This window comes from Gossypium arboreum, chromosome 9 (genome assembly GCF_025698485.1).
Source record: "Gossypium arboreum isolate Shixiya-1 chromosome 9, ASM2569848v2, whole genome shotgun sequence".
Classification (NCBI taxonomy): domain Eukaryota; kingdom Viridiplantae; phylum Streptophyta; class Magnoliopsida; order Malvales; family Malvaceae; genus Gossypium; species Gossypium arboreum.
The window spans coordinates 77,794,700-77,812,880 of NC_069078.1; the positions used below are offsets into that span (position 1 = coordinate 77,794,700).

General features: G+C 31.0%; 1 protein-coding gene across 1 annotated transcript; it reads left to right on the forward strand.

Moving 5' to 3' along the window:
• The first annotated feature begins 1,488 nt into the window (after nucleotides 1-1,488).
• LOC108456054 (probable purple acid phosphatase 20) lies at nucleotides 1,489-5,303 on the forward strand. The gene is made up of 5 exons (XM_017754646.2): nucleotides 1,489-1,783; nucleotides 3,815-4,106; nucleotides 4,185-4,759; nucleotides 4,849-4,937; nucleotides 5,027-5,303. The coding sequence occupies exons 1-5, from the start codon at nucleotides 1,640-1,642 to the stop codon at nucleotides 5,208-5,210; spliced, it is 1,284 nt and encodes a 427-aa protein (XP_017610135.1). The 5' UTR covers nucleotides 1,489-1,639; the 3' UTR covers nucleotides 5,211-5,303.
• The last annotated feature ends 12,878 nt before the right edge of the window (nucleotides 5,304-18,181 follow it).

The window sequence follows — 18,181 nt, forward strand, 5'->3', positions numbered from 1 at the left end:
CTTCAAAGATACCTTTGAGGTTTTGTGACAAACCTAGAGGGATATTGTGTCGTTGTGCATTGCACCTAGTTATTCCCTAGTACATCCCATCAGGGAATTGTGCCTTATAAATATGAAGATAGCTTCCATTTAGTTATCTCCTAACATGTCCCATCAGGAAACTGTGCTTTATAAATATGAAGATAATTTCCAGTATCAGAGAAAAAACGTTCAACAAACTTATAAAAAATTGACACAATTGACAAAGGAGAAATGGGATTCACAAGTCATGTAAACTAATTAAGTTATTTTCTTCTATTTTTTCAACTACTAATTAAATTGTTAATTTGCAAAAACTAACCATGCATAAAGTGTGCACTTTTGATTTTCCTACGTAACCAAGCAACTTCCCCGGGGAAAAACATTTGGTTCGGTTTAACATCTTACGTGTATATATATATATAAAACTTTATTTGGATAGAAGAGTTGACCAATTATTTTCTTTTTTTTTATCAAAGTGGAAAATCAAGATTTCGAATAACGGCTTGCTTGATATATTGCATTGCATATTGTTTAATATGAATGAATCCTTGTTTTTATTTTCACCGTATTTTGCGTAAAGCTACTCATCAACCACAAGTAAATGAAGATAGACATCTTCTCGTTTTTACATAATAATAACATGTTCTCTTACTATTTTACAATCCCCTTAAAATGAAAAAATTATAATTCAGACTCATAAATAATTAAACTAAAAGCTAGCATATTAAAAAGTATAACCCAATATAATGAAATAAAATGTTTAACCTCTTGAAAAATGAACAAGTACACGCTTCTGCTGTGAATATTTTCTTCATTTTAGCTCTATCATTCATTAGCTTTATTAAATAATAAAATTAATCTGACCGTTTATTTGATTAAATTATAAAAATTGGATCCTTTTAAGAAATGTTTTAAATTTTTTAAAAAAATATTTTTTCCTCCGTTTAAGAATCTAACTCCATTCTAAAAATAACCGAATCTGTTTGCAAGGCATGAAAAGTTGTAACGTAAAACAAATATGTGGGGCTATTACAGCCCACCAAATGAATTTTCCAATATTAAGATGACTCACTTTTTTTTTTATATATAAATAAAGAACAGAAAAACTGAGAAAGAACTGAAAATTGATTAGATTATGGGCTGCAGTATTTGAAGGAGTTAGGGACTGTTCTTTCCCCTGAAAAAACTGGCAAAAGCAAAAGTCTCTATGTACGTTTAATGCTAAATCAATCATAGCAACATTGAAAATGCATGATGTATTATTAAAAGTAGAATATATGAGGCCACTTAATACTATATATCGCATTAAATAAATAAATATATTTTTTAAAAATTTCCATATAAATGCCAAAAGAAGATATAATTTACAGATGTCTTACCTTTCTTGTCCCATGTGTATATCACTATCCTGATTGCTTTCCATCTTTCGCAACCTCCAATGTCGTCATGTGATGTTATATAATCTAACAGACCGCTATAAAAATGTTGGCAAAATCCAGCTTATCTATTCAATACGAGGAAACAAAAAAAAAAAAGACATTTGAAGTAAACATTGTTTTATGCTAGTTGCCTTCAATCTTCTTGTGCTTCATCGTCTTGGTCTTGGTGTGTTTGGGCCATGGCTGTAATGAAAGGGCAGGTTCTGGTTTTTGTATTAGCCATAGCCTTCATTGGCTGCGTTGTTTCTTATGATCGTCCTCCTGCTCGCAAGAACATTTCCGTTCTTCAATCAAAGCAATTTTCCTCAACTTCTCCTCAACAGGTAATCCTTTTTCATTTCTCCTTTCATCATACATTCTTTCATTGAATTTGTATATAGATATTATTTTAAGTTTATTATGGCTTTGCATGGCGGATTACTGTAAAGAGGGGAAATTGTGTTCATTGGATATTTTTTAAAAAATCAGATTCTTTTTTTTTTTTTTCAATCTCAATTCTCTGGTTTCGTTATTTTCCTTGCTGCTGTAGTTTCATATTTTTCAATTTGGTATGGTGCTAAAATTATGGGGGCGGAATTGCGTAAAAAACGTGACCTGCCCTCTTTTGTATCAACTAGGCCTTACTTTGTCCAAGTTTGCATGCCAACTATGGTAGCTACCAATTATTTTGTTGTTTTTGTTTGAACTCCAAGAGATACACTCACCGGAAATTCTACCATCTTTTTTTCTCTATTTATATAAAGATTCAATATAAAGTCTTTCTGAAAATAGTGAATATATCCGACACTCTATCTAAATTTGTTCATAGCTAAAAATCATGGTAAAAGAATAATGCAAGGTTGGTTTTGAGTAGGGATTTGAGATTGTTAGGTTGGAGGAGTGCGGTTAATCAGATGACCAAATGTGCATCATTCCCCAATTTCCAAACCAAACATAGTGCAATTTCCATAAATTTTAATGGTGGGATTTTCTTGCTGTCTATTAATTATTGGGTAATGAAATTAACGAGTAGAAGTTAGAGGTGGTTAAGTCAAAGTAGTTGGCCAGAATCACGATAATGGAGTATAATTCGGACTAAAATTAGTACATGGCACGTTTCTTGGACTCCTGGAGCTCATATGGTAGTAATGGGTCTTTTCTTCTTCGAAAAACAATATTTTAAAATTACATTTTTGGACTGCATTGCCTATTATAAGTTGTCGCTTTCCACTTATGGTTGACTTCTTCTAGATTCATGCCATCATTCTCATAACAGACTTTAGATAGCTATGGAAACGGCACAGTTGCCAATTCTGTCCTTTTCACTTTTCCTTTGCAACTTTCTGCATATCCATGCATTCGCCTCTTCCCCATATTATGGAAATAACACATACACACTTCAATCAAACATTTGAATAGACATAAATATCGTTCTGTATTGTTTTGTTTTGGTATACACAAATATGGTCAAAACTAATCCAAATACAATGAAACACCGAAATATTGATTGATACAAAAATTAGAGGGTAAGTTTGGTTTTGGCGATTGAAAACGGTGATAGGGACAAAAAGTGAGATTAAAAACAATTATGATATATGTGTTTAGATTTAATTGATAATGTGGTAGTGAGATCAGAATAACAAATGATTATTATATATTAAATTATTAAAATTTGTATTAAATTAAATTATATTAAAATTATCTTGTATTAATTATAATTAAAATACTATAATTATGCTTTATTGAATAATAATTAAGATTATATTTATACTAAAACAAATTATTATTACTTCTATATTAGATTTATATTAAATAATATAGTCTCATTTACTATTTATATTAATTTTGTATGAATATGTTTGATACATAATTCTGTTATGTGCTATAATATAATATATATTAAATTATTAAAATTATGTTCTATTAAATAATAATTAGACATATATTTAAACTAACAATAAATTAATAATTACAAAATAGAGGAATTAATATGATAATTATCTTACTCCGGTGCATTCACTGGAGGTTTTACCTCGGGCCAGTATTTGGGGATCCAGTGTATTTAGACCACCCACTGAAGATTTTCCAAAGACATCTAAAACTCCAGTGCGTTTCAATGGCAATTTTTTTGCCCTTGAGTGAATCCAGAGGAAGGTTTAGGATTTTTTATGCTGATTTAAGACAAAAATATGAGGTAGCAGCCAATACTGTCGATACCAGTACAGTTACAACGAATATATCCCTAGCTACTAAGTTCAAATATGATGCAGGGTAGCATATTTAGTTGGCTTTAAACTATGCTACTATGCTAGTGTAAATAATTCAATGATTATGATTAACCCTTTTGTTAAAAAAATGAAAATTGACTGTTTCAGGTGCATATATCCGCAGTTGGTCCTGATAAAATGAGGATATCTTGGATTACCCAAAACTCAGCTCCATCAGTAGTAGAATACGGTACATCAGCAGAGGCGTACACGAAATCTGCAACTGGAACTTCTTCTTCCTATCGTTACCTTGTATATAAATCCGGTCAAATTCATCACGTAGTCATCGGTCCCTTGGATCCCAACACTGTCTATTACTATCGTTGCAGCTCTGATTCAACCCGCCAATTTAGTCTCAAAACTCCTCCGGCTCATCTTCCCATCAAATTCACCGTTGTTGGTATGTCAGGTTCTAAACACCTAAATTTCTAGTTCTTATTTTACGTTATTGATTATACAAATGTGTGTGCATTGCAAGGTGATCTTGGACAGACAGGATGGACAAACTCAACTCTCCAACACATAGCACAATCGAATTACGACATGTTGTTACTGCCAGGGGACCTAGCGTATGCTGATTTTGTACAACCTCTTTGGGATTCATTTGGCCGCCTGGTCGAGCCACTGGCTAGCCAAAGACCCTGGATGGTTACGCAAGGGAACCACGAAGTCGAAAAGATCCCCATCATCCATTCCACGCCCTTCACTTCCTACAATGCACGATGGCGCATGCCATTTGAGGAAAGCGGTTCCACTTCCAACTTGTACTTCTCCTTCGATGTGGCCGGTGTCCACGTTATCATGCTCGGCTCTTACACTGATTTTGATCCTGACTCGGATCAATTCAAGTGGCTGCAAGGTGATTTGGGGAACATTGACAGGGGAAAAACCCCATGGATCGTTGCGCTAATCCATGCACCCTGGTACAATACCAATACTGATCACCAAGGAGAACCTGAATCAGATCTCATGAAGCAACACATGGAAGTTTTGCTTTATAAAGCACGGGTGGATATTGTTTTTGCTGGCCATGTTCATGCTTATGAACGCTTTGTAAGCTTTCCTTTTCATCTTCTTTTTTATTTTTTCCCCATATATTCAAGTTTTCTTATAATTGCATCTTTGTCCCTTTCAATGTCTAGACTCGGGTATACAATGGACAAGCTGATAACTGCGGTCCGATTCACATCACAATCGGCGACGGCGGCAACCGTGAAGGTCTAGCTAAAAAGTGAGTCGGTTTTCCAAAGATAAACATAGCCAACTGTTGTCTAATTTAATCTAAAATGATGAAAACATGTTTTGTTACGAGTTGTTTAGGTATATGGATCCGATAGCCGGAATATCAGTATTCAGGGAAGCAAGCTTCGGGCACGGCCAACTTGAGGTGGTGAATGCAACGGATGCAGTGTGGACATGGCATAGGAACGATGATGATGTCTCAGTTGTTTCAGATACAGTTTGGCTCAGAAGCCTTTCCTCGAATCCTGCTTGTAAATCTTAACTTCTAATCCTATGATACAATTGATTCATTGATTAAAAAAAAAAAAAAAACAAATCTCAGAACCATAGGAAAATGCAATAATAAAAGAGGAAATCGTTTTTAAATGATTTTCTATGCAGGTTTACAAATAACATGCTTCCATGTTTTTGAATAATAGATTAAAATTCAAATGATTCTTCAAGAGATTAATGACAAATGTGGCATCGAGCTCAATAATAATATTTGCAATATTCATTTGCCTGAGAGATCATTCCTAAGAACCCGTAGTAATATTAGTGGTATGAGCAATCTAATTACCGCAGTGGTCATGAATAATGGCGTCAGTACCGGCTGCACCCCAATTACCAAAGGAAGATCATCTGTATACTGTAATGAAATTAAACCATCGCAAGGGTAGGGCAAAAAATAAAACACCATCGTCAGGGAGGTGGCAGAATAAATTTTTACTACTTAAACAAAAACACTTTCAAAACTACTATTTTAAAAGAACAAAAATGTATCATTCTTTTTAAAAAATATTGCTCGAGTGTATTGTAAATGTTTACATATTTTTAACTATTCATCTTTTTCAAAAATTATAATCATTATATTTTATATATTTTTACATTTTTTTTCTCTCACACACGTCTTAAATACAATAGTTTATTTAATACCTTATGGTTCTTATGGCACTCACTTCTACTTATAAGTTGTATACGTATTCAGGGGGAATCACTTCTACTTATAAGTTGTATACGTATTCAGGGGGAAGTTAGAAAATATTTTTAGGGGGAGCCGAAATTAAATTATAATTTTTATGATAGCAAAAATGTAATTTTACCATTTGAATAGTCTATATTTCTATAACTTTTAAAAGATTAAATCAAATTTTTTTTATCATTTTTAGGAAGATAAAGTGCAATTTTACCTTTACTAATTTAAAATTTTAAAACTTTTAAAGGGCCTAAATAAAAAAAAAAGTTATTTTAGGGGGTCGAGGTCCCTGCCAGCCCCTAGATACGGCCCTATACTTATCAAATGGATGTTAAAAAGATCTTCCTAAATGGTGACTTAAATGAAGAAGTATATATGGAACAATTGGGAGATTTTTATACTTTTCGAAGATGAAAATAAGGTTTGCAAATTAATGAGGTCGTTATATGATTTGAAACAAAGGACTAAATAATGTCATCACAAATTTGATACAACAATACTATAAATGGATTCAAACATAATGGGGTTGATAAGTACATATATTCAAAGTTCAGTATGGAATATGGAGTAATGATTTGTCTCTATTTAGATTATATATGCTTATATTTAATAATAATATGACTGACATAAATGAGACAAAGAGGTATCTGACCTTTATTTTTAAAAGAAATATTCAAATGAGGTTGATACGGTATTCGACATTAAAGTTAAGAAACATGGTAATAGTAATGTTCTTAACCAAAGTTGTTATATTGAAAAACTAGTTGCAAAGTTTAAACATATCAATATAAAGGAAGTAAATACTCCTTTCAACTCGAGCATGAAATTGGTTAAAACTCATGATAAAGTAATTGCTCAACTTGAGTATCCAAGTGTTGTTGAAAGTATAATGTATGTCATGCATAGTACTAAACCAAATATAGTATTTACAGCATGCAAAATTGTCTAGGTATACAAGTAAAGCTTATATTATTTAGATTTTTCAGTGTTTTAGAAGGAATTTCTGATGCAAGTAGGATTACTAGTTCAAATGATAATAAATCAACTAGGAGGAGGAGTTGTCAATTGGGCTTCTAAGAAACAAGCTTTCATCTCTCACTCAACCATGGAATCGAAATTCAAAGCTTTAGTTGCAGCAGTCAGAGAGGTAAAATTGCTGAGAAATTAGTAGCCATTATTTTTAGAGCACATAGTGATATATATATATATATATATATATATATGCATATATAAAATAGAAAGTCCAGACATATTAGCATAAAACATGATTATATTTGAGAATTGATCTCTAATGGGATACTTACCATTATTTACATCAAATCAGCTAGCAAGTTAGCATAATCAAATGATTATCAAGGGATTTGGTAAGTAGTACTACAAAAGAATAAGATCCTTATTAGACACCAAAAATGAGAATCCAACTTTTAATAGTAAACCTCTAATTATTAAAGTTCAAATGGTAAAATAAGTTGTTGTGTGCGAAGCACTAGTAAATCCCATTCTAAATAGAAAATGATATAAAGACTAGTGCGATCCATCATGTGTAGAGTATGAGTTAAACATTCTTAATAGAGTTCATTGATTGATATATTGTCTAAGGCAATGGATACAATAAATGAACTCTACCTACATAAACATAAGAAGTGGTGCTGCTTCAACAAAAAGAACTAATAGGTTCTCTTATAAATAAAGGAAAGGATAAGCACACGGTCATATTAATACTAAAAGTGAAAAAAACTTCAGACACAAAAATAAAATTATGTGTGGTGTATCTTCAATTTTAATACAAGAAGTTATGGTTAAATATGTGGACACCAATAATTTTATTAAAATTCTAAGCACATTCGCTAATTGGTGGTTCAAATTGAAAGATATCATTTTATATGCATAATTTTATTTGTATAATATACAAATCAATTACTAACATTTTAAGCTAGGAGAGGATTGTTAGTAATTTGCTATGTTTGTAATCTCATATTGAAAAATATATATAATATTTAAATAAATATTTTATTATTATTTTAGTACACTAAGTATGTTGGCTTACCTATAGGATTTTATGTATATAGTCAATAGATTAGCACTTGCGTTTGTGTTTAGTGATGTGATAATATATATTTTTAATTTTTGAAATAATTATAATAATATTTTTTATCGAAAGTTAAATCCAAAATAATATATTGAAATAATACAATTTTCTTGAAATTTTCACAATAAAGAAACATAATTTTCTATTGAAAAGTTTTATGTTATAGAAAAACACCCATTGTACATAAAGTATGTATTAAAAGACACATGCTATGATGTTCAACCATTCAATCTCTTCATAAGACTCAAATTATGTTGTATTTCTGTTCTGCACTAAACGTAAAATTAAAACTTTGAAAAATATAATCCATGCCTCGATCTTATTTCTCTTAATTTTGCACCACAATTATTCCATACTATAAGAAACTTCAATGTGAAAAAACACAATGGTTTTTACAACATATAGCAGTTAGCGATTTTTTTTTTTTTTTTTTTTGTTTTCCATGAACTGTTCCTTTTGGCTCAGCTTATAATGGCAACATAATACAAGTGGGTTGGTTGAAGCTGACATGGCCAAAAGTAGTTTATAAATTATTATGATAATTATCATATTCTTCGGAAAGGCTGTAGATGATCCGGTGATGGTCATCCTTGGGATTCTCTATGCTTGGAGTAATTAAACTTCAAGTGGGCTTGTACGTATCCAGTGAAATGATGAAGTCTCTCAATCAATATTCAGATTTTCTGAGACCACCAGCTTCTTTTCGTCTAGGCCATATAAATCTGCTATTTATATTTGTTGTCTCATTTTCAAAAGAAGAAGAGGACTGCTCTAATATGTTTTAAACTTTCCCTATCATTTTTCTTTGTTCAAGCAGCTATACAGGCTAAAATGAAGACTCAGCAGATTTACTTTAATATATTCTTTATTTTTAGGTATTAGATATTGGTTTTGCCCTTTTCTCTGAAGAACTGTATAGAATGGATAAAGGCAAGTAATGATGAAAGCAGCAGTTGAGATCCCTGGCAATGATGGCCAGAAAATTGGAACTACAGCTCATGACATTGACTTTAGAGCAGCACATCAAGAAGTTAGATTCCTTTCATGGGTAGAACAAGTATATATTGTTACCAACTTTGTTTGTTTTATAAAATCAAAATTCTGGGATTCATAAGTAGCATGTAATAATTTTGCCGGGGATGAATTAATTAAAACGAATTTCCAACCAAATTGTCTTTCGGATTCGTAACATTGGTTATTAAAGTCAAATTTGGCGCCCTTGTATTGTTTCTTTTAGCTGCCGCTATCATATGTGTGAAATCTTTTGCTTCCTTCTTATGTTTAATATTTGTTATGCATAAAACTGAAACCTGAATAGTGTGCCCACCTTCACTCCTTATGTTTTACTTATATATATATATATATATATATATATATATATATATATTCAGAATTATCGGTGCATAAGTTTCATATACTATCGGTTCAGGGGTGTTAGTTAAAATAGAAATTTTTTCATTTAGGTCCTTTAAAATTTTTAAAATTTTAAATTAGTAATGGTAAAATTACACTTTGGCCCCCTAAAAAGGATAAAAATTTGATTTGTAAAAATTATAATTTAATTTCGACCCTCCTAAAAAATTATAAAGATATAGGCTATTAAAATGGTGAAATTTCATTTTTACTTTTGTAAAAATTACAATTTAATTTCGACCCTTCTAACAATTTTTTTTGGCTTCGCCCCTGCATCAATCAATTAATAATATGACATCTTATTCTTAAATAAAGCAAAAATCATTTGAAGACTTATAAATAAATACTAATAACTTTATTTAAACATAATTAGATAATAATTAAAAAATATATTTAAACACTTATTCTTAAATAAAATATGTCACAACCCTAAAATCAAAATGGCTCCAAAAAGCTACCAATTCGATAATAAGAGAGTATGAGCTTCTAAATGATCCGACTTGACGTGTTCCGTAAGGTAATGACCTACAAGGAAAAGGGAAAACAAACGGGATAAGCATATAAAATGCTTAGCAGATTCATAGGCATTAAACAAAAGCTTACCTCAGCATTCAATTAAGAAAAATAAGTTACTAAGTTTGGCATAGTTGGGTAGACATGACAAACCACATATCAATAAGGTGAGTTTTAACTTGAAAATAAAACATATAATACCACAATCACATATCATGCCAATTCATGTCATTTTGATTAACTAGATCAAAACTTATTCAATCATGGAATGAAACAATTGCATACATGCTAACTTCAATACTTTGTTCAAGTTCAAATTCAACATTTCACAAGCGAATATCAAGACCCATTTTAATTTCTCAATTCATGTAATTTGTTTCCCCCAATGAACTCTAGTAAATGGACTCGAATACCCGGTATCTCCAATACACCAATTGCTCATTCGAGCTTAACATATAATTGTGTCAAGTTACTAGTCCAGGCTAAATCTTTATAACATATTTGATTACTTGTCCAAGCTGAAAATGCACATGTCAGGTTACCTGTCCGGGCTAAACCTTTAAAACACATCAGGTTATCAATCCAAGCTAAACTTGTGTCACATGTATCTTCAAGTCCACAACAAATGTTGGATCTCGGTAACATCTATAACCAATCCTGTACAAGCGTGCACAAAGCCCTATTGGCAGCCAATCGTATCCTAACCTTTACTAAGTTCACACGGGCCTCTTTTTCAATTATAATAAGCATTTTACAATTTATTCCAATTCTCACCTTTTTCATCAATTCACAATTAAGCACATATATAATTTTCAAATCAAATACAAAAAAAAAAAAACCTATAAACAAATACCATATGAACTTACCTACTCAAAACAAAAAGCAAATTGAATACTCGAGGACTATTCGACAATTTTAGCTTTTCCCCGATTATCTCCAGTTTGATTCAATTCTTGATCCAAACAATTATTTTAGACAATTCATCAATACCAAACATTTTTATATTATTACATGATATGCATGAACCTAATTAATTCCATTTTTTGAATGCCCATTAAGTTTTTCATTTTATTCAATTTAGTTCCTAAAATCAAAATAACAATATCTTTCAATTTTGAGCTGTGGTTTCAAAACTGATCTCAACCACATGCCTTAGGAACTCCTTACTATCGATTATTACTGAAGTTTCACATCAGTTTCACAATCTATTCATTTTAGTCCTTTTGTACAAAACTAATAATGAAACATTACAATCTAGTCCTTTTTCACATCTAAGCTTAAAATTTATCAATTTAACATCAATTTCTTCAAGAAATCAACAATGGAAACTTTCAAAAACTTTAAAAATTTTACAAATTGGTACATGGGCTAGCTAAATCAAGTTCCCATAACCTTAAAAACATAAAAATTATAAGAAAACAACTTGAATTACCTTAATAATTGAGGACCAAATGTAAAGACTTCAAAAAGGGTTTTCTTTCTTTGATTTTCGGCAAGAAGAAGATGGAGGAAGAAAGATTATAAGTTTTGGCTTAAAGATAACTTATAGTATGATTAGTAGTTAATTAACTAGGTTTAATTAATTTAATTGTAATTAATTAACAAAAACCAATAATTAAAATTATTTAGTGGAGAAATCATCACCATCCACAAACCATAATAGAAAATTGGTTTAATTTCTATTTTAGACCTTTGACTAATTTCAATTTAAGTCCCTATGTCTTTGGTCAATTAAAAACTTATAGCGATAAGACTTTTATAATTTAGGCTATGTACCATAATTAAACAATTAGTAGAAAAAATTGAAAGCCAAACTTTAATAAACATTTATATCAACTCCGTAAACATTCATATTTAATATTTACAAACCCAATTTACAGAAATGGGGTTCCAAAACCGCTTTTTTCGGCAGCACTAAAAATCCGACTATTACAATTCTTGTTAGACACCTTAGTGACTTTATTGGCTAGGTCCTCTTTAACACATTGTTTTGATGGTGGTTTGGTGTTAATGGATGCTCTAGTTGATTGGTTATAACTTGCATCTACATGGTTTGGTGATATGGTTTCAAGTTGCTCACATAGAACACAAGGTGCACCTTCATTCACTTAGGCAACTCAATATTATAGGATGCATTCCCTTCCGATAAGATTTTCGCCAGCCTTTCATTCTTCCTCACTAGTCTATGATCTTGTTTTCTAAGGAATTAAAGTTGTTAGGAACCAATATAACCAATACCTTATCTCCCACACTGAAGTGTTGTACCTTTCGACCCTTGTCTACCCATTTTTTCATTTATTTGGAGGCCTTTTAAAGGTAGGGTCAAGCAATCTCTATGTTTTACATCCATTCTTTGTTAAGTTTGAAGGCATGAGATATGGAACATTCTAAGTTTTTGCTTAGAAGTAATCTCAAATGGACTCTTGTTGGTGTAAGAACTTTTTTTAGCAATGAAGCAAAATTGGGCTATATCTAGCAATGTAAGTCAGTTCATCTAGTTTGTTTCTACAGAGTACCTCAATTACTCTTCTAATAACCTATTTAACAATTTTTTCTTACCATCAATTTGTGGATAATAGTTGGATGAGATATTCAAGTGTGACCTTAGGATCTTAAAGAGCTCTCTCCAAAAGGTTCTTATGACTCTTGCATCTCTACCAGTGATATTCTTTCTTTATCATGCCCCTGATGTCCAACATCTAGGTGGAAAAGCCCCTCACGTGATTTTTGTCTATGAGCTTTCGTGCTACCATGTATTCCATATTTTTAGGGATGAATTGACTCTTTTGACTCTTGATTTTTGTCACCCTAAGTTTTGATGTAGCATTTGTCATTGATGAACTTCAAACGCTACCTCAACTTTGCATTACTCGCTAGATAAATTGAGGCCATGATCACTTCGTTTTCCATTGAATGAGTGGCACTACCTTGAAATATTGCTCCATATTGAACAAAAAGTTCTCAAGCTCTTTGGCATCCCTTGCCTTTTTGTAGTAGCACCTTAGCCCTTTTGCCCTTGTCCATTGGAACTCGCCCTACTCATGACCATTTGAAGCACACCGATGTAAGCCTTGAACTCTTCAAACACTTGTTGGATGATAGTTTTAACATCCCTTGTTTTGTCGCCTTAGCGGTTCATGGCATCGAATAGCTAAGGCTGAGCAAGAAAAACTTAAAAATTGAAAATCAATTATGAACCAAAGTGTTTGAACTTTTGGAATACAAGTTAAACAAATAGTAGCTACCGAAATTGAATTGAATTCTATTTTTATTTAATTTATAATTAATTTAATTATTTAATGATGTAAAAATAATATTTTATATTTAAAATAGTAAAAATAACTTTGAAAGTCTATATAAATTATTTTTGAAAAATGAATAATATTAGGAGTTATTGATCATTCTTTATTTACTAAAAAATATTTTTTAGGAATATTTATGAAAATATTTTCAAAATTTACCAAAAAAATGTAACACCCCCTAACCCCAAACCGTAGCCGGAACGAGGTTATGAGGCATTACCGGACATATCAGACAACTTACGAATAATTTACAATTAATATAACTTTCATAGAATAATATAATAATTAAGTCACTATCTTGGACTCTCGAAGTTCAACACGTATTAAAAGAAGAACGGAACTTGTTTGCGTATTCCAAATTTTTTTTATTTTTTTATTTTTTTATAAATATTTCGGCAGCATTTCTGCTTATTTTTTTTACTTAACCCTCCTGCAAATTCAAACCAAAACAACCAACACCAATATTTCACATTCATATAACTAATATTTATATCATTAACAAAATTTTAACTTAATTACTATCATAGCATCATTCAAAATTGATTAAAAACTTCATTCATTTAATAACTTAATGTTCCTGTATCGAAATATCATGTACTTTTCTTACTATTTCATTTAACCATCTAAATCTTATAATTCATCCTTCACTACTCAAAACAATATACATATTCAGGTGACTAAACAACACCTATGTACATGCCACTTTACCCAAAAGAAAAATATACATCACCAAGTTTGTGTTGGAGTCGGGATTGTTCTGGATGCTGAGCCGGAATACTTGACTTCTACTAACCTGCGCACGGAGACAACCGTACGCTGAGTATGAATATACTCAGTGGTATTACTATAAATCAAGACTATTTAATATTAATAAATTACAAACATCAACCATAAATTTTATAATTATTTAAACTACTTTTATATATATTTATTTTACTTCATAAAATCTTAAATTCATAATTTATTTTTCTCATACTAACTCAATTCATAATTTAGTTCATACATTCTTTCTCGTACTTTTCAATAGTACTAAAACAAATAATCTCATTTTCAAATTTTCATTTCAATTATTTACCCTATTAACAAAGCTCGGACTATGATAGATACGCAGATTTCCACCCAAACACACCAGAATATCCAGCCCAAACACACCCGGAATATTGTAAATCCTCCATAACACACCGGTATAATATATTCTCCCAAACACACCAATAAGGCATTAATTGCCTATTCGGATAAACCGAAGTATATAATAACAGAAACATCTTCTCGGCCGAACTACAATCTCTTCATCACATCACAAATCCAATGGCATGCCATTTGTATCGAATCTAGTCCGACAAGTTAATAGGGTATTATTTTACTTTTTCTAATTTCAATTTCACATACTTACCTCAAGTCTTATTTACCATACATAACAATTAAAATTTCAGCAATCAATAATAATTAAAATTCGAATTATAGTAATACACACCGTAATTCTCCCGTTTTAGTCCTCGATGACTTTCTCCTTTCCTTTCGATGCTGATGCTTCAGGTTCTTTGTTGGCTACCGAAAATAATAATTTATAATCATCAATACAACATGATTCAATTTAATTCATGAGCCTAAACATGCAAATTTAACCATTTTTAATGTATATATATAATTTCACCATTAAGCTGTCTACTTGAGTCATTGTTACTAAATTATTTATATCTTGAGCTACGAAACTCCAAATTAATATCCGTAAATTTTCCTTAAAACTAGACTCATATATCTTCTAACCATAAAATTTCCAGAATTTTTGGTCTAGCCATTTAGTACAGTTTATTCATTAAATACTCCCCTGTTATTTAATTTGACAGTTCTGACCTCTCTCTACTAAAAATAAATTATCTCATTGTACAGAACTCGAATAAGGTTTTTGTTTATTTATTTTGAAACTAGATTCATTAAGGAGTTCACATATATAAATTACACTCCACAATAATTTTTGTACAATTTTTAATGATTTTCCAAAGTTAAAACAGGGCATCTGGAAATCACCCCGAACCAGTATTACAAAACTTCAAATATCTCTTGATTCATCAATTAATTGCTTACACTGTTTCTACTATAAGAAACTAGACTCAATAAGCTTTAATTCCATATTTTGTTCATCCTCTAGTTCAATTTATAAAATTTTTAGTAAATTTTCAAAATCAGACCATTGCTACTTCCCAAAACTGTTTTGATGTAAAATGTTAATAACCAAATTTATAACACCAATTCACACCTTATTCCTATTCAAATTTCATTTAAACTCAAATTTAACTATTAAATTTTCAACATATTTTCTTAATTCCGAATTTTCCTCAATTTAGTCCCTAAAACACAAAACTTATAGCTTACTTTGCAATTCAATCCTTATTTCATTTCTAACTTGAATTCCTATCAATTTAACCTCTAATTCATCTTTTTATTCAACATGAACAATATTTAGAAATCTAATAACTTTCAAAATATCAACTTAATTTCATCAAAACTTTGTTCTAAAGCTTTTAAAACATCAAAATTAAGTAAAAAGGGCTAAATTGACTTACCTATTAAACTTCCAAGCTTTAAAATCCCTATTTCCCCTATTTCCTTTCTTTCCTTTCTTTTTCTCCTTCTTTCTCCCTGTTTCGTTTCTTCTCTGTTTCTTTTGTTATGTTCCTTTAATTCTTTTATGTTATATTTTATATTTAATTAATTTAATAAATATCTATTTTAATAACAAATACTAATATTACAATTGGATACATATTTAATTTTACATTTGTACCAAAAATTTTATTACAATTGTCATTATTTAATTTGTTTCTTAAACAAAAAACTCATAATTTAATAATTTAATTAACAAATATCTTTTTACTTAAATTATAAGTAATTTAGTATTTAAATTACAAATGTACCAATACAATTCTTACACATGTATATTTTATTACCATACAATTGTCTTCTATTTAATTTATTTATAATATATTATTAATTAAATAATCATAATAATTTAATATAAAACTATAATAATAATCATTATAATATATATATATATATAATTTAATATATAAAACCTAAATAAAATCTTTGATTTTATTTCAATATGTCACTCAATTTATGTAAATGGCTTAATTCCATTTTGATCCTTTTTATTTTCTATTACTTTAGAATTAAACTTTTACCCTTTTTCAATTTAGTTCTTTTTGCTAATTATTCTAAATTAAGCTAATTTCACCTAATTAAATCCTAATTAGACACACCACTAGGCTCATAAATATTTTTTTTAATAATTATTTTTGAACTTATTTCACTAAGACGGAGGCCGTATACTCACTTTTCCGGTGCCCGTGAATTTCAGGTCATTACATTTCTCCCCCCCTTAATAAATTTCGTCCTCGAAATTTACCTGAGAAGAGATGAGGATATTGTCCTCTCATAGTTTCCTCTGGTTCCCAAGTCGCTTCTTCAACATTATGATTTCTCCATAGGACTTTCACTAAAGGAACCTTTTTATTTCTTAATTCTTTCACTTCCCGTGCTAAAATTTGAACTGGCTCTTCTTCGTATGATAGATCAGGTCGAACTTCAATATCTTCTGTAGAAATTATATGAGAAGGATCTGATCTATATTTCCGTAGCATCGAAACATGAAAAACATCATGAATCCTTTGTAATTCAGAAGGTAAACCCAATCGATATGCAACTGGTCCAATTCTTTCCACTATTTCATACGACCCAATAAAACGTGGGGTCAATTTACCTTTTCGACCAAATCTCAAAACTTTTTTCCAAGGAGAAACCTTTAGAAATACTTTGTCTCCAACTGAATATTCAATGTCTCGACGTTTCAAATCGGCATAAGACTTTTGTCTGTCGAAAGCAGCCTTCAATCTGTCTTTGATCTTCTTAACTGTTTCCTCCGTTTCTTGAATCAATTCCGGCCCAATTACTTTCCTTTCATTCAACTCCGTCCAACATATTGGTGATCTACATTTTCGACCATATAATGCTTCATACGGAGCCATCTAAATACTAGATTGGAAACTATTATTATAGACAAACTCAGCTAGTGGCAAATATCGCTCCCAACCTGCTTCAAAATCGATAATACAAGCTCGAAGCATATCTTCTAGTACCTGAATTACCCGTTCGGACTGTCCGTCAGTTTGGGGATGAAAAGCTGTACTGAAACTAAGTCTAGTACCCAACGACTCATGTAACTGTCTCCAAAATCTCGATGTGAACCGAGGATCTCGATCTGAAATTATTGATATCGGAATGCCATGTAGTCTAACAATTTCTCGAATATACACGTCGCAAGCTTCAGAACGACCAATCACCCTGATCGCTATAAAATGTCTTGACTTGGTAAGTCTATCAACTATCACCCAAATAGCATTCTTTTTGCTTGCTAACAATGGTAATCCCGTAATAAAATCCATCGTGATGCGATCCCATTTCCATTCAGGAATATTAATAGGCTGAAGCAATCCTGTAGGAACCTGATGTTCTGCCTTTACCCGTTGGCAAGTCAAACATTTACTTACAAATTCTACTATGTCTCTTTTTATCCCTGGCCACCAGTATAATTCTCTTAAATCTCGATACATTTTCGTGCCTCTGGGGTGCATAGCAAATGAACTATTATGAGCTTCCCGTAGAATCAACTCTTTAAGCTCAGAAGTATTTGGAATACAAATTCGATTTCAAAACCTCAAGCATCCACAATCATCAATACTAAAATTTTCTGCTGTGCCATTCTGTACCATCTCTCTTTTCTTCAATAATTTGTCATCTTCCAACTGAGCTGATCTAATCTGATCAAACATTACCGGTTTTACTCTTAATTCGGCCAAAAGACTCCCATCATCAGTGATACTAAGTCGTGCAAACATTGCTCTTAATTCAATTACAGCTTTTCTGCTTAATGTATCAGCTACAACATTAGCTTTTCCCGGATG